Genomic DNA, 21,418 nt, shown 5'->3' on the forward strand with positions numbered 1-21,418 from the left:
TGAGGTTATACCAGTTTAGCATAGCCCTCACTCTCTTCTCGAAGGAGGTTAAATTTTGTTTGCTGATAAAGAAGACGTGTATTCAGTCTGACCTGGAATCAACACAAAAATCATCAGATGATGAAAGTCAGTAGTTTACCTCAACCTCATGACTTTGTCACATATACCGGTGCATGTATCTGATTTAATCAGTTTAGCATGCCAACATGCATGACACCTAGAATTGCTCATAGAAGTAGAATTTATCACCCTCATAGCTAAACAAAGTCTGTATTTCCCAATATAATTCATTGCGTCAACAGTTCAAGTTTCATGCATCAAACCATAAAACTAACCATGCATCAAAATATATTGAGTACAGCAATAATATTAAATTTTCTTACCCCTTTAACCTTCAAATCAGGAGCCTTTATCTTGATCATTTCAGCCTCCCACAGGAACTCTTCCTAGAATGTAATAGTTGCAATAAGGTATTTTTTCATTACCAAAAAGGTAACATGTCAACAGAGATCCACCTCATTCAGAAAAAAAAAAAAAATACATCCCAGTGGACTAAAACAAAGAAATACACAATGAGTGACCAAATAACCCAACAGCACAACAAGGTAACAAAATATTTTACCTCACTGCACTCCTGAAAAAGCCTCAATGGAACTAAAAAAGACTCCACTAGCCACTTTGCCTAAAAAAAAGACCATAAACCCAGCAAATAAGCAACAGAAAAATTCTCTTTATCTTCAATATACAAAGAAAGAATCATAAAGGTCATATAACTATGGGAAACATGTCCAATAAGAATATCATGAACGGAACAAAAATTTGATTGTCCAACAACGAAGTGCTGTTAGTATTGATCAAAACATAAGGAAAAATTAATTGCAAACCAAACCCTTGATTTATATGAGATTCCTTCAATTCCTCCAGTCAGTGGCTCCTAATAGTCTCAGAGGATTTCTTCCAAAGATTAGCACCAATATCCACTTTATAATCATAAAATCAATAGAGGAACTGCATGCCATTAGCTCTAATTGCAACAGTGGCATAGACAATATCCATATCATAACCACGTTGCATGAAATCCTCATTTGATCTAAGCAGATAAATCATTAAAAGATTAATTGTAGAAAAGAAAGGGCATTTGTAAAACATCATTAAGTAACAAAAAGCTTTTAACAAAAGATTTGGGATAGACAATGTGTTTCTTCCATAACTCCATTTGGAACAATAAAAATGTAATCAGTACCTCATCTAAAAGGGTTTGATGATGTCTAATCCTACATCAATTAAAACTCAATTAATCATAATGGAAAAAATAAGCAAATTCAATTTTAATTGTATTGAGAGCTTCTAATTTCCATCTCCCAAGTCCCAAGTTATTAGAAAGTTCATATAGTTATTTTTAACGGCAACAACTCACCTACTTTGTCCTCTTCCACATCAATCAATCAACTATAGAGTTATCATTTTCTTGGTCAATTCTGTAAATATTACCCACTAATGCTTTAGAAGGAGTTTCACTCTCCAATATCCAAATCAATGTTCAACCATGCTTCATTATCTCTCTCCTAATTCCATGGAGATATCATTAAAGTCATATTACAGTGGAAGTTAAAACCCTAATCCACTAATTCTGGACCAATTACGCAAAAGATGAAAGAAGAACCTCACATGGAAAATAAAATTGTTGCTGTCAGAAGCTTCATGCTTCTTGCATCCTCCTGATGAGGAATATTTAATAATTAATAACAAATAATAGTAAAGCATAGGGCTAATAGAAAAATGTTGTGAAACATGTTCTGATCCTTTCTACAATGTGGATAATTTATTTTTTTACTTTTAAGTGTCTTCTTTTTATACCATATGATAAATATTGAACCTAAATAAGTTCATACATCACTACAGTAGTTGTGGAAGAATCAATTTATCGCTCACTTATATAAATTAAGGCTCCATTTGTTTCGGGGAAAATGGCTTCCGGAAAATGAATTTCATATTTTCAAATGTTTGTTTAGTAGAAAATTGGCTGGTCAACGGAAAATGACTTACTAGTCAATAAAAAATAAGACCAATTTTCTGGAAATTGTTTTACAGATTTGAAAAGGGTAAGACATTTTCCGAAAAAGATCTTTCTATGAGTATTAATTATTTATTAATACTTTTGAGTATAATCTTACTTATAAATAATATTATATTAATAAATAAATAATATTATATTAATAAATAATATACTGTTAATATAATATATTAATAAATAATATTAAGAAATAATATTATATTAATAAATAAAACAATAATAAATATTATTAATTTAATTAATAAATATTATAATAATATATGAATAAATAATTTATTATTAATAAATAATATACTATTAATATAATATATTAATAAATAATAAATAATTTTATTTTAAGATTTTTAATATTAACACAATATTTTAATATTAAATATTATTATTAATATATAATTATTTTTTAATATTAAGAATTTAATAATAAATAGTTTCAATATATTTTATTAATAAATAATTTTTAATATTTTAATAGTTATATTAATATTATTTATAAAAAAAATAAAATTTCCAAAAAACAACGAAAATATTTTTCATTAACTCATCCAAACAACAAAAAATCTCTTTTAATTCAAAAATGTAAACATTTTCCCACAATAATTTTCCGAAAGTCATTTTCTGCGAATCAAACGGAGCCTGAGAAATTTAAGACCTTACAGCATTAAGCATTCAGTTCAAACTAAAATCTTTTAGCCCTAAATTTTCATTCTCATCAAAAAGGCCTTTACTATAAAAGAGCTCCAGTTAGAGCTCCTTTCTGACTATGCTCAAGAAACATAATATTAATGACATTAAAAAGGAAAAAAGAGATACAAGCAGAAGAATTAATGAAAAAAACAGAAGCAAATTGCACACAAACACATATACGCATCTCAGATTATATACTAACCATTTTTATCAAACGTATACGTATTCCCCAGCCATTGTAAGCTGCAAATTAGGAAAAAGGTTATAAGCTACAATTAGACATATCAAGTATTAGATTCCAGATACAGAAATTGGCTGTTTATAACACAGTCAATATAACGCAGGTAATAAACGACCCACCAAAAACACCATCGCAGCTGGTAAAGATGGAGAAGTGAGCCACACAACCATATCTATCGAGAATAAAAACACAGTAAAAAAACTATCTAAAAGGGTAGCACAACTTAGCTACATAAGACGTAAAAATACAAAAAAAAAAAAGAAAAAAGAGAGGAATAAACAACCACACCAGAACTTATAAAAATCCCAAGATCTCTCTCCCACTCCTTATCCATCCCTTTATCCCCTACTCCCTCCCAAGGCTTACGAATAAACAACCACATTAGAACAATCCAGAACTCTATCTCGCATTCTCTATAGTAGTCTATACCACACTCCCCCACCTCGCCACCCTATTTCTACCTACTTATTAAATAAGCTTCAACATACAAAGAATAATAATTAAAAAATTAAAAAAAAAAACTCACATCTTGAGCCATTTGTGCGACGATATCAGCAAAGCAATAGCCCAATTCATCCTCCGACACTCGCTCCGCATATTCCATTGCGTCCAACACCGCTTTGCACTTCTGAAACGGCAATTCCCCACGCACCTAATAATCAAACGGGAACAAAAAAGATAAACAAAAAAATCTAAAGGCAAAAACAAGTTAAAAATTTAAACAAAAATAGCATGGTCCAGTAGAGCTCTTAGAGAAAGCGAAGCACGGGAACGGAGGAAGAGAAGGAGAAGTTTGAATTTCCATTTTTGCCCTCGCGCATGATTTCCTCTGTTACGTATATACACTCTATAGGAGGGAGAGACATTTCTATTACTTTGTTTTAGTAAACCCTAGAGATTAAGAAAAAAGGCATTGAGGTTTCAGATTTTAGAGAGAAGAGGAGGAACAAGGGAGTGGCTGGGTTGTAATTAAAGGGACTTTCACATGGGTATGTGAGGAAAGAGGGTCATGGCGGGTTATGGGGTTTGGGGGAATGGATTTGAAAGTGATTCGTCCATTTTCGGATTTCAGATTTCGGATTTCGGATTTCGGATTTTTCAATCGGATCTGCATAGACCCGATATGGTTTCTACTTAAACCATAAAAAATAGCGTTTTGGTCAAGTTATCGTCGTTTAAGGGCCGAAGTGAAAATGATAAAAGTGGGCCCTGGTTAAATGACAGCCCAATCTCCAGAACACCTAACCACTTATCCAATAATCCAAGCACATTTTGGTGATTGGGCTTCTATTTGATTTGTAGTTTGAGCGACCACTTCTCACATTTAGTTGGCCCATAAATTAACTGGCCCAAAATCCCCATAAATCTACAAAACTCGAATCCAGACCACGCCTCTTATGATCCATTCTCCGAATATTAATTTATTTTAAGGATTCATAAATTTTCAAATTTTACCGATTAATTAGGTATCAAATTTTAAAATATAGTTCAGTTCATTTTATACACTAATAACCATTAATTATAAATATTTACTTTTTAATTATAATAAAAAAATTAATATATCTCTTTAAAATTTTATTCATACGAACTCGTGACTTAATTTAATTAATTCGTTTATGATATTTAAAAAATTTAGAATTTAAATTTTAATAATTATAATTTTTTTTATTCTCATATTACGATATGCTTTATAAAAAATTTTGCGTGTTCATTTTTTAGTGAAACTAAGTCAAAGAAGAAAGCAAAAGCTTTAAAATGTGTAATGACGCTCGAGAAAATACCAAAGGCCAAAGACTAGCAGGGGCATAGACGAAGTCATTGGTGCCCTACTTACCTTCTCGAGGCGGCTTTACTTACATATATATATATATATATATATATATATATATATGCCTTTAGAGTTAAGATATAAGATTAAAAAATCCAAGGGCTAGCCCACTTTGAATACCTTTCTAGATAACTACCTACCAGAGGACTAACTATTTTGTATTTGAGTTTATCAGAATTTAATTTTTCGTTATTGGAATTAAAATTTAATATTTTATTAATAAATTACGTGATTATCGGCAAATATTACCGTTTTGATATATGCTAAAAAAAAGTAAAAAAGCGAATAGAGTTTAATGTGTGGAAACTGGAAAGTAATGGAGAAACATCAAATTCATGTTAAAAAGCAAAATATATACGGAATGAAAGTTTCATCTTGACTTGTTAATGCTAACAACCAGAATTGTTTTTATTCTAATCTACCATTATTATTCCAGGGGCAGGCTTTAAAGGGCTGGAGCTAGGCCTTGTATTGACCAGATTAGTTTGACACCAAGAACCTGGGTTTTTTTTTTCTTTTTTTTCAGCAAACAAAAATACAAATCCTTCTTTGATACCAAAATCATCAATATAGTAATGGCATTTTTATGAAACTGTATACTTTAATTTTTGTTTTGTACATTGGACTGTAATCTGTAAATTATAACCAAAATTTCCCTACACTATCTGTTACATGGTTTGCCTAGATTATTACAATCAAAATGACCTTTTCAGATGCTTGAAATTATCCATGGGATCAACACATTCAATTTTGTTTCTGTGATGATTCAACAGTTTCAACAGCTCTGAAACCTTCTCCCTTGTCTTGTCAACACAGCCAAGCTGCAAAAGCAGCAACAGCTTTTGAAAAGCACCCACTTGAAGAGCTTCAACGAGGACGCCACCATCTTCCCTTTTCTCATTCTTGCAAAGCTTCCACAAAATGGAGACTGAAAACTCAGTTGCCAAGTTTGACACCCTTAGGATTTTCTTGACCAAAACCGGCATGCTCAGGGCATTGTTGCAGGCCATTTCTCTTCCTTCCCCGCTGTTGCAGATCCCATCTAGAACACCTAAGGCATTCTCGCACATGCCTCTTTCAGTGTCCACCAGCGTTTCTATTAACAACGACACTATGCCTAAATTTATAAGCTTCGCTACTTGTTTCTCATTTGTTGAAGATGATGTGATCATATGGTAAATGACAGTTAAAGAAGCTTTTGTAGCAGTAGGGCAAATTGGGTCCTTAATCAGCTTGAACAATGCTTCAATGGCACCTTCTATCTCTGATAATTCATTCACTTTTCTTTGATCTGATGATAAAACAAGCTCCCTTAAGGCCAAAACTGCGTTTCTTCTCCTTGATAAGTCTCCACTGCTCAAAAACCATATCAAACAACGCATAGCCAAAACTGATCCTAAGAAACCCTTGGCCTCTCCATCAAGAGGGAACATTATTGTCAAAGCTGACAATATCTCCTCTAAAACGGCATTGTTTTCATCAAAAGACGCCCTGGAAAACGATTCGAAGGCCTCTGAAAAAACGCTGCCTGCCCCATTCGTCACAATGCACCGCTTGTTACGTTCACTCTCTTTTGCCAACGACTTGAGCTTTACCACCAAATCTCGACACGCTTCTCCATCTCGTTTCTTACAAGAGACAATAATTTCCGAAAGAATCTCCAAAACCTCTTTCGAGCTAACAGGAACACGAGGCGTAGGGATTCTCTCAATCCCATAAGACCGGTTCTCAACGCACCAATCTTGTATTCTCTTCCTTATCGTGTGATTCGGAATCGGTTCAAGACTCCTCAACACTTGATTCGTAAGAGGACAAGTGAAATTCCCAGCCTCAATCCACTTCTCAATGTTCTCTCGATCATATGTTATCCCTGTAGACAACGTGACAGGATCTTTCATCAAGTCTAGCGATATGGGGCACCTGAAATCTCTTGGAATCGTCAGCTCCATCTCCCCATTTTCAGTCCTTTGCTGCTCTTTCCCTGCACGCCTGGCAGCTCTTCTCCTTCTCCAGGAGGAAATCATCATTGGAATATTATAATTTCTTTTTCTTGTTTGGGTTAAATGAAAGAATGCCTGTTTTTGCTTGGACGCATGAATTGAATTGCAAGTATATATATCTATATATATATATATATATATGTACTTACCATATATGAATATGACATGGTTGTTCAACGTTGAAGACCTGAAGAAAATTATTAAATTTGAACGAAACATGAAAAGTTAATAAAATAAAAAAGCATGGAAGAGAGGGCGTGATGAAGCTTTGAATATTTGACCGTTGAATTGATAATTCAATTTGAAAGGGGAAAAGGGGGCAATAGTGGCAGGACGACGAATAATGGGTGTGGATTTTAGAATGAATCAAAACTTTGAGACAACCATAAACAAAAGCCCCGTCAATGTAAGAGTTGGTGGACTGACTGACTCCAGCTGTCGGTCTAGCCATGTGATGAGGAGTTTAGAATTTCCATTTTGCATTTTAAAAAAACTTGAAAATAGAAAAAAAAAAGTAAATTTTAAGATTTTAATTTTAAATTTGTTAGACATTGATAGAAAATATGAGCATAATCATATACATAAATACGAATTATTTGTTTAATAAAAACACTTGATTCATTTATGAAAACAATCGTCTAATCTAAATTACTTGATAGTACATAAAATCACAAAAAAATTATTCCATTCTACAATATAAATCCTTCACAAAAATGTAAAATATTCTTTCTGAGAGATCTACCAAGCACTCTCTCTTCTATTTTCTAGAGATTTCTCCAATCCTTTTATAGTGGCCAAATGCCACGAAATATAGAAGAACAAGGAGCGGCAATTGTATCTTTTGAATTCAAAGATTAATTAACTACCTAAGGCAATTTCAGTACAAAACACAAACTGCCTTATGACGGATTCCAATAAATCGGGGTCAGGCCACTCCTTAAAGATGAATTCCATGCTTTTTTTTTTATAAATATCATATATTAAAAATAATTATATGAATTAATTAAATTAATTATTGAATTTCATAGTTTCAAATTTGCATGAACTCCACTTGCGCACTTCTATTCATATATGTGCATGGTGATCAATATCCAACTTTTAACGCGTAGAGAAGTGCAGATATAGCGTTAGGGGGCGAAGCGGAAGAATATCTACAACTGTTAACGCGTAGCAAAGCGTCACCGTTTAATTCTTCTTATTTATTTTTGTTTTCCATGTCTGAAACGTGAATCATAGGCAATCTCATCATAATTAAAAGTCATTGAGTTTTGCATATGCTGTAGCTGGTATCTGGTTGGAATTAAGAACCCATTTTTACAGAGAAATGAGAAGGAAAGACTCGTGCATGATTAATATTATACCTGTTTCGTCAAGAAAGAAAGAGCATAAGAATCAATTTAATGTTGAATTGAGAAAAACAATGGAAGAAAAGAAAACGTACGAGAGTTGCAGAGGAATTCAACAATTTATTTCCAGATTCAAATCTCTCTTTCTAGTTTCTTATTTCTTTTAGGGAATAGCAAGATCAGTGAACAAGGCGACACCTATTGCCAAATACATATGACTAAAGAAAGAAAAAAAGAGAGCATGGGATGCAAGTACAAAACTTACATGAAGTTATTAAGGTGAAATTTGTAAAAAATTTTTAAATAATTTAATAAAAAATCTAATTCGATAGAATTTAATTTGAATATTAATAATAAATAAAAAATTTATTAAAAATATTGTTTATAATTTAAATTTGATCGATATTTATTCAATCATAAAAATTCTATAAAATTTTTATTAAAAATATCTATTTAATAAATATATCAAAATTTTTTCAAATTTTGTACTCTTAATCTATGTAATGAGATCTTTTAATATATCAGTTTTGAATTTTTATTTTAATTTTTATTTATTCACTTACAATAAAATATTTTAGGAATTTCATTTATAAAACTTTATGAAGTGTTTCCTGGGATGAGGAGACCAACATACCAAGTCCCTAATAAATTTTGCTCAACAGTCTAAATGGGATGACCCAACGGAAGAAAAAGCATGAGAGTTATATATATATGTATCTAGAGAATCGGCGCCGAAAGGGAACAAAGGCAAAGAAAATGTTAGGAGAAATATGCAATGTGAAAGTACAAAATGAAGGTGGCTATTGGCCAACGCACGCGAGGGAGACAATACAACTTGAAGTCTGAAACTCATCAAATCAGAATCACTTACGCTTTGTATTGCAGAAAATAATCTAGTATAGTGACATATGCTTTTCTTTTTTTTTGGTGCTTAAATAGTGATATGAAATTCGGACAGTTAATAAGTTTTTTTTATCAAGTTATTATTACAATATTCAAGTATTGCTTATCAAAAATAAATCAAATAGACAAATCAACGAATGAAAATTCCGCATATAACTGAATAAACTGTGAAATCATCGGATGAATTAACAAGTAGATAGATCAAATCCGGACGTGACGGTTGCTGCGATATGGATTCAAGCAGCAGGGTTTTAGTGTTTTCTCCTTGTCATCATCAATGACTTATGAGTTGTGAATGCTGACGCTTAGTTCAAACTGTTGATTTGGGGGCTTTTATTTATCTTCGAGAAGGGTAGGTAAAGTACAAGCATGGACCGTTCTTTTTAGTAAGAAAATATGTCACATTGGTGGATCTTACTTCCCAATGGTAAATGGGAATGCATGGTGTTATCGATAGTCTCAAAAGCTAAACTCTTTTTTGTTTGATATTGTCCTCTAATTGACCAAACTATTCACTAGTGGTATGAAATTAATGAATAATAATTTTATGGGCATTAATTTATCTAAAAATATATTGATTCTTGTGTTCAAATTGAGTCTAAGAATTACATTTCTCGATTGTTCATTTCAAAATTATTATTTTTATCAATTTATATTAGGAGTGTAATTGATCGAATTCGAATCGATATAGTATTAAGTTCGAGTTCGATTCGAAATTAAAAATTTAAAATTTGGCTCGAACTCGATCAAGTTTTGTTTTTTTAGCTCAAGCTCGATTCGATATATAAATTGAGTTACTCAAGCCATTCCATTAGGTTCGATTTACATATAAAAATAAATTCGATTCTTATATTCAACAAAAGTTAAATTATTTATGTTTGAGCTCGAGCTTGAATTCGAGATATTTTATTTATTAAAATAATAAAAATATATTTAAATATAAAAGCTCGATTAGGCTTGCAAGCTACTCGAGTTAGATATGAGAATATTCAAACTTGGCTCGATCGATGAGTCGAGTTCGAACTCGAGTCGAATTCGAGTTTTATTCGAATCGAATCCGAGTAGCTTGCGAATACTAATGTATCATTTATATCATAGTCTGCATGCATAAGGTTTTTTTTTTATGCAATTTAACTTGAATTTTGATTTGTTGGCCATGTTTGTATCAGAAATTTTATTATCTTGTTTTTATGTGAATGGTTCAAATTATAATATTCACAATCCTTCTTTTTATCTTTAAATTATTTTTTTTATAAAAATCTTATATCTTACTATTTTTTATCATAATTTTTGCATAATTAAACCTAACGATTCGTGTATTTGTATCATGTAAAATATTAAAATTCATGTATTTGTATCGTGTTTTATACGAAAATTACGTGTCATAATTTGTGTTAAAATTTTTTATTTTGTTAAACCTAGATATTATTATTATTGCTAAAATTTTAAGCTATATCACCTTTCTGTCCTATATCATATCATATTCGTATCGTATCACCATGTCATATTTTAGATTGTCAAATCTACATACAATTAAGGTCGAACATGGATTAATAACCTAATTAACCCGATTACCAAACAAATCATTAAATCATTTGCAATCCATTTACTACTTATAGACATATCTAATCCAAGCACATTTTTTTCCATTTCTATAAATCAACCATCCATTTTTTTTCTATCAAACTGAACATGTTATGCATAAGAGACCTTCCCAGTTTTTAAACTTCTTAGGGGGTGTTTAGTTTGGGAGAATTCATTCATTTTTTCCTAGAATTTTATTAGTGGGTATTTGATTTCAATGTATAATTCAAGGTAATTTGATTCAAAGGGAAAGTGGCAAATTCTCAACAGTACTTAAAGTTTCAAAATTAAAAACTTACCTCTCCTTATAGTATTTTAGGATTCCAAGGGAAAAAGTTACATTATTTCTAAATTTGATCTAAATAATAAAATAATTGTTATTATTTTGAAAAACATGTTTGAAAGTAATTGCAAGTCAGTTGTAAGTTTTTACTACTAACAAATTTTTTTATATTGCAATTAATGACATTTAGCATGAAAAATGGCTTAAATAATATTCTAAAAAATTGATCAGCATTATTTAAGACGTTTTCTAGCCAGAAATGCCTTAAATAATTTTCTATAAAAATTTGAATAAGATTATTTAAGGCATTTTTTGGCAAAAAATATATTAAATAATCTTCTAAAAAATTTGATCACTATTATTTAAGATTTTTTTTATTAGAAACGCCTTAAATAATTCAAAAAAAATCTTATAATTAATCCCAAAAAATAAGTGTTAGAGAAACAGATCAAACCTACAACCTTATAATTAATAACTATACACTCTAACGAATAGAGCTATTCTAATTTTTTACATTTTATTTCTTAAATCTTATAAGTAATGACATTGATTATTTAATACATTTTTGACTAAAATATCTTAAATAATACCCTTTAAAAATATTAAAACACTAGAGGAAAATGTCAAACCTATAGCCTTATAGTTATAGTCATATTCTCTAATCGATTGAGATACTTCATTTTTTTATATTTTATTACTTAAATCTTATAAGTAATAAAATGGATTATTTAAGGTATTTTTTATTTTTGACAAAAAACATCTTAAATAATCCTCTTTAAAAAATATTAAAGATTATTTAAAGTATTTTTTATCAAAAAATATTTTAAATAATCCTTTAAAAAAAATAAAATGGATTATTTAAGGTATTTCTTAATAAAAATACTTTGAATAATCTTCAATATTTTTTTATTGATGATATTTTATAAATAAAAATAACAATCAAATAAAATATTTGTCTTCTTTTGTTGTTAAATGCATCATTTGTCATATGTCTATTTATTATTAATAACAACTAATAAAAAGTTACCATCATATATTTCTAAAAGATTATAGTAATTATTCATGAATTAATATATGTAGATTCTTTCAAACTAAACATGTAAATCTGAATACGAGATGCCCTGAAAATAAAAGAACCTTGGGAATTGCACTTTTCAAAAATTCACACCTTCTTCCAAAATCAAAGATTTCACGAACCAAATGCATTTTTATAGTATTTTTGGATACACTTTATTCATCTTTAAATTATGTTAAATTCAGCTATTAGCGGGGACTAGTGAGTCGCATTAATTTTGAAATTTTGATTATATTGACTTCATATGATAGGTTAAATCTGATTATTTATATATTTATATCATGTAAAATATTAAAATTTATGTATTCATATAGTATTTTATATGAAAATTACATGTCATAATTCGTATCGACACGAAAATATAAAATATAATTTTTTTATTTTGCTAAATCTATATATAATTTTAAATCATATTATTTTTATATTTTATTTTTATATTATATTTATGTCATGTTTTAAATTATCAAATCTATATTAAGTTTAAACATTTAGAATTAAATAAGAGTTTTGGGCTCTATGATCCTTCTGGAATGGCATTATAGCAATGGGAAAAAGACTGAGACTTGGGCCTTTTGATCCAATAGAACAATTTTGGCCCAGCAACCATCAAAGTTAGTCCTACATTTTTCTTTTGACTGTGATAGAGTCAAGTCAATGCTAATGTACAAGTAATTCTATATAATAAACCCTTTTGGAAGTTGCAGCCCTAGCAGTTGCTTTCCATATATGAAATGTATGACTTTGAAGTAAAATTTGACGACCAACTCTACGTTGTGAAACTTGAAAACCAAAATTTCACAATTCATTATCGTTAGGCTGAGAAAAAAATAAAAAAAAATTAAATATTGATTTAAAATTATAATATTTAATTTAGTTTGAATTTTTTTATTTAATTTAAATTAAATTTAGACATTAAATATATATTAAATTAAGATAAAAAATTAAAAATTAAAAAAAGAAATGAATAAAATTATATATTTTTATTAGTTTATATATTTTTTAAATTTTTATAAAATAAAATAATTATTTTATATATAAATTTATTTAAATATATTAAAAACTATACTAAAATAATAACAAAAAATTTTAAAAAAATACTTTTAAAATATAATAAATTAAATTAAATCATTAAAATTTAATTTATATCAAATCAATTTTTAAAAAAATTTGGATGGAATTTTGAAATTTTATAACATTATATATTAATCAAAATAACTAAACCTAATACATATTACCTCTAATTACAATCAATCAAAATCTGGTGACTGCTACAATGAGTTTCATTGTAATAAATTTAAGTTCTCGGAAACTTCTAATTTCATAAATTTGTAAAGTATTATAAGTATTTCATTTCACATTTGTTGCAAATTATAATAAAATTTTTTTATAATAATGACATCTTTGAACAAAAAAAATGATTATAAGTATTAAAATTTAAAATTATTTTTAAATATAATTATATAAATTAATTAAATTAAATTTTGATAAATAAAAAAATCTAGCTTATATTCTTACCAAAAAGAAGAGATCTTATCCTTTTTTTTCTTATTTGTTATATGATATGAGAGTAGGAATACAAATGATATATTAACACTCGTAAATTATTCAGATTTATCTCGAATAAAATTTGAATTCGGTTCAATTATTATCGAGTCGAATTTAAATTTGAGTAACTTGACTCATTAATCGAATCAAGTTCGAGTATTATTATATCCGATTTGAATAACTTGTGAGTCTAATTAAATTTTTATATTTAAATATATGTTTATTATTTTAAGTAATAAAATATTTTGAATTCGAGTTTGAATTCAAATATAAATAATCGAATTCTTGTCGAATATAAGAATTGAGTTTATTTTTATATATTAATCAAACTTAATCCAACGAATTCGAATAACTCGATTTCGATCACGAATCGAATTTAAATTAAAAAAATAAAATTAAATTAAATTTAAATTAAATATTAAATCATAAATTGAGAGTCAAATTTAAACTTAAAGTTTTTACTGTATTGATTCAATTACACTCGATTATTACTCTAGATGAGTGGATGAGAGATCAATTTTCTTATCAGACGTGAGAACCAACAAATCTACCGTTAATTACCAACACAATTTTTTAAAAATAATTACTAAAAGATGATTTGATTCTTGAGTCGATTTCTGACTACGACAGATTTTTCTTTTTTTTTTTGAGAGCAGGTGACAAAAAATCGATGTTGAATCCTGAAATTTAAGTCAAAGGCAAGCAGTCGCATTGAAGGATCATTGGACAGAGATTGAAGTGTGAACGTGAACCCAAAGAAGCCGAACGGGGAAGAACACAGCTCAGATTCAGACCCACACTGATCAGACGGGCTGTCTTAATCACATTTTGATGACCAAGTCTAACAGTTGTACTTCCATGCACTCTTTTAATCTATGCTCCTTCACACGTTATCTACAAAGCTCACTTATGGATGGCTAAGCTTGATCCTACGGTGTAAATGAGTAAAGTTTTTTTATAAATTATCTGTGAATATATTTTATATTTATTTATTTATTATATTTAATAAATAATTTTAAATAATATTTTTTTATTGAACGGATTAAATATAAATAAAAGTTAGTTTGATTTATTTATATTCATAAATTAATTTATTTATTATTCATTTGTTATTTATTTATGATAATATTAATAAAATTATTTTTTTATTTTTTATTTTGATCTTATTTTAAGATTCATTTGTATTTATTTAGATTTATTTAGATTTTTTATGATTTATTTGTTTAAATTTATTTAATTATAATTTATTTATTATTTATAAATATATTTGTTTATATATGTTTATAAATATATTTATTTAATATTTATGAATAAATTTATTTAATTTAACTAAAATAAATTAAACGCAAATAATATATTTTTTAAACGAATGAATATAAATAAATAAAATAATTTTTTTAATAAATACTAATGATTATAAAAATAAATAAATAAATTACACACATATATTTATTTATTCATGTCCAATTTATTTACAATCCTATTTGACCCTCGACCCCTCCCATAGAGCACATATTGGGCATCCATTACCCTTTACGCTCACCATTTCCTCCTTTTTGGGATACCAATATCAATGTCCATGCCATGTCCCTACATGATTAGCCTTTTAAAGTACTAAAAAAAACCCAATAAATCAAGACTTTTTTTTATTGTTGGTTGCCTTGGAGTTAAAGGGTTGTGAAATGTAAAAAATTTGAATGGAAATTTCATTTTTTTTTTTTTTTGCTTGTTACCAAGTTAATTTTGATTAAATGATCTTATGATTGAATATTATCAATAATTTTATACCATCCAAGAGGGATAATTTTCAACATTTTTGTAAAAACTCACAAAAAATAATCCAATTGATAAAAAAATGAAAATTTTTTAAATTTCTATAAAAATATTTCAAAAATAAAATTTTAAATGCATCGAATTGATATAAAAATATGTTTTTAAAACAAAAAAAAAAAAAAAGATCTCCATAAAACTTAGAAAAAAAAATTATTGTTTGTTTCCCTTTGATCATGTTCAATCCAAACAAAACGGTTTTGGTTTGTAAAAGTAAAAAAAATTAAGAGCAAAATGGTAGGCTGAAAATGCGGCAAATTAAGTGGGGATATATATGATAATGACTAATTAAGTCAACATCATACTTCAAATAAGGGCCACAAAATCCGCTATTGTTAGAAAAAATGCTGATGATTGGCAGTGTGGATTTAAAGATTAAGACATTGAGGGATGCACCCCCACGTTAGGTGCCTTTGTCTGAAGGTGGAGAATAATGTTGGCAACAAATACAGCTGGCAAGCATTACATGTAGACATACAACCACTCTGTGATTAACATGTGTCCGGCATTGAGATATCAGATAAGACAAACGGCATAGATTTATCGGACAGTCTTGGGTGAGGATGAGCTGTTTGCGTGTTCCATGGAGTGTCTCAATCTGCTCACATCATTCCTTCACCAAAAACCTGTGAACAGAGGGAATACCTTTCACCAGGGCCTGCTGAGAGCCTTAAAGAAACCTCATTATTTCAGCATTAGGTTGGATTAATGGGAGTTGGTTGACTTATTCAACTAAAATCATCAACCCGGCCAATGCATTTATGACACATGGCACAAAGGCTGGGGCTTCATATAAAAGTTTGATCATGAAAGCCACTTTCCCTGTGGCACGTGGCTTAAGTAAATGAATCCAATACCATAAACCAAACATGCAAGTTTCAAACTCCCTCCTTTCATGGCAGCGATACACCATACAAAACAATGCTTAAATTTTACATTCATTACAGCACATGGGGGAAAACATAAGTTATAAAAATGAACATGACAGATAAAAGTATCTTTCAGTTGGAAAAACAAAAAAAAAGTTAATGAAGCAGTGTTCTAACCTACTATAGTTTAATCCTTATCCTAATCAGCATCGACAAGGCATCGCCATGAAATTTTCAAACATACAACAAACTACAACTGCCAATGTCAAATCTTGAGAAAAGATTACTTTGAAACAGCTGCTTAACATCTTATCTTATAATATCTGTAATATGAGAATACAAACTATCAGATGCAAACAAAGCTTGAACAACGATAGGAAGCTAACAGAAGTAGAGTTAAAGACTGAAAGGAATAGACATTTACGATCGGCCCTTTCTTGATTGCGTTTTTAAAACTTCTAAAAGACATCGGAAAATTTTAAACTGTTCAAACTAAAGAGAAATAGAGGGGAGAAAGAAATCATCTCCAACAAAATATAACAGAGGAGAGCAAACCTTACAATGAGAAATGAACAAGTAGAAGGAATGAACAAACCCAAACGTCTCAAAACCATCAGTTGACACTAGAACTTGCCCCATTTTTTATCTCTTTCATCGAGCATCTGCCGATGCAAAAGAATCGGCAAACCCAGATGGCCGGCATGGTATACTGGTTGTAGTGTCTGTACTAGCCAGAAATGACGAAGAGTCATCCAAATTGCTATTTCCCTCAAAAGCTTGCCACTTTTTCAATGCTTGTGGTAAAGTCAATTCAAGGTCAATGCCATATATGTCATCAGAATCAGGTTCCACCGGTTTCCAGAGCTCTGCTAGTGATGACAGCACATTGACCGCATGACTCATATCTGGCCTCTGGTAGGGCTCCCTTGCACAGCAGTGGCCAGCCAGCTCAGACACTGTGCTAATACTGGCAAGCGTTTCCTCATCAAGCTGAATGGTTTCATCAATGGCCTTCCGGAATGTGTCCTTGTTTAGGTACATCCTACGGAACCATGTTACAAGGTGTAAACTATCCTCAGGCTGAGTTTCATCAAGTGCCTTTCGGCCCGTGATCAATTCCATGAGGATCACACCAAAGCTAAATACATCCACCTTTGTGGTCACTCGTCCGGTAACTACCAAAATGTGAAAATTTTCAGTTCAAATGCCAGAAATTATAAAATGAGTGACTAAATTTAACATATGCTTGCATAGTCAAATAAGGCAAAATGGACAAATAACTTAATAAATGAACATTTCTAGTGACAATGTTGACCCAAAAAAAAAGGATGTTCCATATTAAACCAGTATAAAGCAAATGCTTTTGTTGGTTAATTAGAAAATGAAGAATCACTCTATATAAGTTAGTGAAAGCAAAAAAGAAATTATATTTACTGCACACCAGGAGCTGCTCAGAAGTGTCTCAATCTGTTAATAACATTAAAATATTTCCTTATGTAACTACATCATTGTCTAACATAATGTAATACACTGCACTTAATGATTAGAGTAAATACTCTATATTTCACTTATTCTTTAATCCAATAAAACAGAAGCCTCGACAAAAGCAAAACAAACAAAAGACTTTTCCAATGATAAAAGAGAAAAAGGCATAATGTGCAGGGATTTGTAATCATAAAATGTAGAAAAACTAAAACCAAATTACCTGCATACTCTGGTGCCAAATACCCAAATGTTCCTGCAAGTCTTGTTTCAACTGACTGTTTACCATCAACAGGAGCTAGACGAACCAAGCCAAAATCTGCAACTTTGGCACGCATATCATCTCCAAGAAGAATATTTGATGGCTTAAGATCTCGATGAATGAAACTCTGTTGTGCCAGACATTGTAGATACTCAACACCTCGAGCCACATCCAGGGCAATTGTAAGTCGTGTAGTCCATTCAAGCGGTTTCAACCCTTCATCCTTCCAGTTGAATAGGTGCCTACTAAGGGTCCCTTGAGGCATGTATTCATAAACAAGAAGCCTCTCATTTCCATCCAAGCAATATCCAAGAAGCGCAACTAAATGGCGGTGTCGAACCTTAGTAAGAACTGCAATCTCAGACTTAAACTCAGCCAAACCCTTCTCACTCACAACACCAGACTCCATCCTTTTCACTGCAATCTTTGTTCCATCATGCAATTCTCCTTTGTAAACTGTACCAAAACCACCTCTTCCTAACACATTTTCCTCACTGAAATTATTTGTCACATTCCTCAGAACTTGAATTGAGATTACCATGTTACCAGCCTCAACCAAGTGAAGATCACTTGGTCCACTGCTCGTGTGGCTGAAAGTTTCACTTCCACCAGTGACACTCGATCCCGCAATGGTGATCTTAACTCCATCTTGGTCACCAGAATCATGAGGATGTATGAGTAGTGTAGTTGGACTCTGTACCCTACTAGTACGCTTTCCCTTTCTAGCATACAAACATATACCCAAAACAAGAAGACCCAAGCCACCAACCGCACCAATTACAGAACCCACAACCGTCACTGTATTGGATTTCTTTTCACCATTCCCAGAAAAACTACCACCACCCCCACCACCAGGAGATCCACCAGGAGATCTACCAGGGGACCTGCCTTCTGGTGTAGGAACCCTATCTTTTCCAATATCAGGGTTTCCCACAGTTATTATATCAACATTTTGCCTAAAAGACGGTATTTTCCCATAAAGCCTATTGTTTGAAACATCCAATCGAGTGAGATTTGGCAACGTAGTGAGCTCTGTTGGTATTGTCCCAGTAAGATTATTACCCGAAAGATCCAAATTAATCAATGAAGTAAGATTAGCAAAATTACTAGAAATTGTACCGGTAAGCCCCTTGTTCGGAAAAAGAACAGATACAATGTTTCCTTGAGTACAAGTGATACCTAGCCAATTATTACAAGGATCATTCCCTTTCCAATTATCAGCAAAAGTCGCTGGATAACCAACAGCTTCCATGATGGATAACAATATAGTAACACGCTTATCGCAAGCATCACCGGGATGATCCAAGCAAAATCTATTACTATCAGCAATCGTATCCACAAGTACATTATCAGCAAATTTAGGCGTTGGCCCTTGAAGTTTATTATTAGTCAAATTAACAATATAAAGTGACTTCAAATTAACCAAAGACAAAGGAACAACACCAGTGAACTGATTATCTCTCAAACTCAGGTTCCTCAACTGAGTTAACATTGAAAAATCAGGTAAGGGACCTGAAAATTGGTTCAAGTTCAACCATACCTCTGTCAAAGAAGACATGTTCTGTATCACTTCAATTGTCCCATTCAAACTCTGCCCATTAACCCACAAAGACTGAATCATAGAACCCGCAAACTCGGCAGGCAATTCTCCTTCAAGATTGTTCATAGCCAAATGCAGTTCTGTCAAGGTTGGAAAAGTAACAGGATCAAACAAACCTGGAAATCTGCCTTTAATGTTAGCCTTGTTGGCAGAGAAAGTTTTCAAAGAAGTTGCTTCCTTTACGCTCTCTGGAATCTCCCAAGGTTCGAAAGGGTTGTAGTCAAGATAAATAGCAGTCAATGAAGTTAAGCCAGTGAAGAAATCTGAAGGGAAAGATGAGAAATTGTTGTTGTGAAAGTTAGCTTGTTCCAACTGGCTTAACCCAGCAAGGCTTGGGATTGCTCCAATGATTTGGTTGTTCATGACTTCAAAGATGATAAGTTGAGAAAGGTTCTTGAGATCAGGAGGAAGGGTTCCACCAACATTTTCGCTCGGTATTTGGATCCTGATGACCCTGCTATTTTCACAAGTAACTTTAGCCCATAGGCAAGGGTCAGGTTCAGACCAGTTGAGGGAAGAAGGGATCTTTAGGCTTGTTTTTAGCTTTTCCATGACTGAAGAGTCACGGCTGGGCTGAGAAGAAACCTGTAAAGTGAAGAAGCAAAGGACTGAAAGAAACCCAAAAAGCAGACAACCCACAAAATGGGGTTTCTTCATTGTTCTTCTCTTTTGTTTCACCAGAGAGAACTGAGAGAGAAAGTGAGGGAATTTGAAAGAAAAGTTGCAACCCGTATGTTACTTTTAGCTAACTGGTTTTCTTCTAGGGTTATGGCGGCATTGATGATATGATCAGCTAAACTCAAAAGGCAGAGTTCACAGAGAAAGAGAAAAAAGAAAGAGAGAGATATGACTGAGCGAGTGAAACGGCGGGTACAAAGGAGAAGAGAAAGAAAAGTGGGACAAACTAAACAAAAAAAATTCAGCTTTTTATTTTTTATTTTTAAGTAAGAGTGAGATATAGTTGCTTTCCTTTGTTTGATTTTCGTATGTACTGTTTGGTTCCAGGAAAAGGGCAAATAGTTGGCACATGCAAATTGGGTCCTACCTTCCTAAAATGTCCAGAATGTAAATTTCTCATCCCATTTCTCTTCTTCTTAAAAGTATCTTCTTAAAATTTCGTTGGAGAAAATAAAATTTTAATTCTTTTAATTTAATTTACTAAATATATTTCAACTGTTCTCATTTCTGACATTGCAGTTGATTTTGATAATTGAATTTTTTATTTTATTCTTATTTTTCTTTTTCAATTTCAAATAATCAAAGGAACACTGAAATTCATTTTTTTTTAATTGGTTAGATTCATTACTATTCTATCATTTTTTTTGCTAACTTGAACATCACTTAAATTATCAAACATGATCAATTGAGATTGATTGAATTAATAAGATTAGAATGCTTTATTTATAAAATTTAAGTTTGATTATCATTGTGTTTTTTAAATGAATTATATGTAAATTCAATATAAATTTTTATTTATGTTTGCTATATGTTTTGATTTTAAAATAAGATAATCCTCCATCATCTAAATTTTTTTCAACAAAAAAAAAATTATCAAACACCCTTTTAAATAAATAATCTTAATACCATTTGACTTTATAATAAGTTGAATAGCAACTGAGATAAAACATCAATTTGTTATAACAATTAAAATTTTAGAAGCCATAAATCCTTTACAAATTGAGAAAAATATCAATTTTTTCTTTTACAATTTCCTTTTTTATAATATCAAATATATAAAATTTGATAGCAAAAAATGATTTATAAATTACTGAAACACAAAATATGCTACATTGCACAAGTTTTTTTTTTTTT

At 30.6% G+C, this 21,418-nt stretch overlaps 1 protein-coding gene and 2 pseudogenes across 2 annotated transcripts in view; all 3 read right to left on the bottom strand.

Moving 5' to 3' along the window:
- Positions 1 to 4,073, bottom strand: part of LOC111283239 (THO complex subunit 2-like) — a 31,764-nt pseudogene extending 27,691 nt beyond the window's left edge. The window contains exons 1-6 of the transcript XR_016342086.1: positions 3,732 to 4,073; positions 3,526 to 3,652; positions 2,961 to 3,001; positions 623 to 682; positions 384 to 446; positions 12 to 92 (exon numbers count right to left, since the gene is read on the bottom strand). The product of XR_016342086.1 is annotated as a THO complex subunit 2-like (transcript). The remainder of the gene's footprint in view (positions 1 to 11; positions 93 to 383; positions 447 to 622; positions 683 to 2,960; positions 3,002 to 3,525; positions 3,653 to 3,731) is intronic.
- A 1,324-nt stretch (positions 4,074 to 5,397) lies between these two features.
- LOC111282498 (U-box domain-containing protein 21 pseudogene) lies at positions 5,398 to 6,921 on the bottom strand (annotated as a pseudogene).
- A 9,624-nt stretch (positions 6,922 to 16,545) lies between these two features.
- Positions 16,546 to 20,507, bottom strand: LOC111282619 (receptor-like kinase TMK3). The gene is made up of 2 exons (XM_022870772.2): positions 17,968 to 20,507; positions 16,546 to 17,437 (listed from the first exon to the last, which is right to left on the bottom strand). The coding sequence occupies exons 1-2, from the start codon at positions 20,261 to 20,263 to the stop codon at positions 16,914 to 16,916; spliced, it is 2,820 nt and encodes a 939-aa protein (XP_022726507.1). The 5' UTR covers positions 20,264 to 20,507; the 3' UTR covers positions 16,546 to 16,913.
- Positions 20,508 to 21,418: the final 911 nt, after the last annotated feature.

This window comes from Durio zibethinus, chromosome 5, assembly GCF_047325235.1.
Source record: "Durio zibethinus cultivar Kanyao isolate XHJ-2024 chromosome 5, ASM4732523v1, whole genome shotgun sequence".
Taxonomy (NCBI): domain Eukaryota; kingdom Viridiplantae; phylum Streptophyta; class Magnoliopsida; order Malvales; family Malvaceae; genus Durio; species Durio zibethinus.

What these genes read in the sequence shown, in the direction of transcription:
- LOC111282619 (XM_022870772.2), bottom strand. Translation starts at nt 20,263, where the DNA reads ATGAAGAAACCCCATTTTGTGGGTTGTCTGCTTTTTGGGTTTCTTTCA. An exon ending in TTTGGCACCAGAGTATGCAG is followed by an intron (nt 17,438 to 17,967) that starts GTAATTTGGTTT and finishes ACATTTTGGTAG; the next exon opens with TTACCGGACGAGTGACCACA.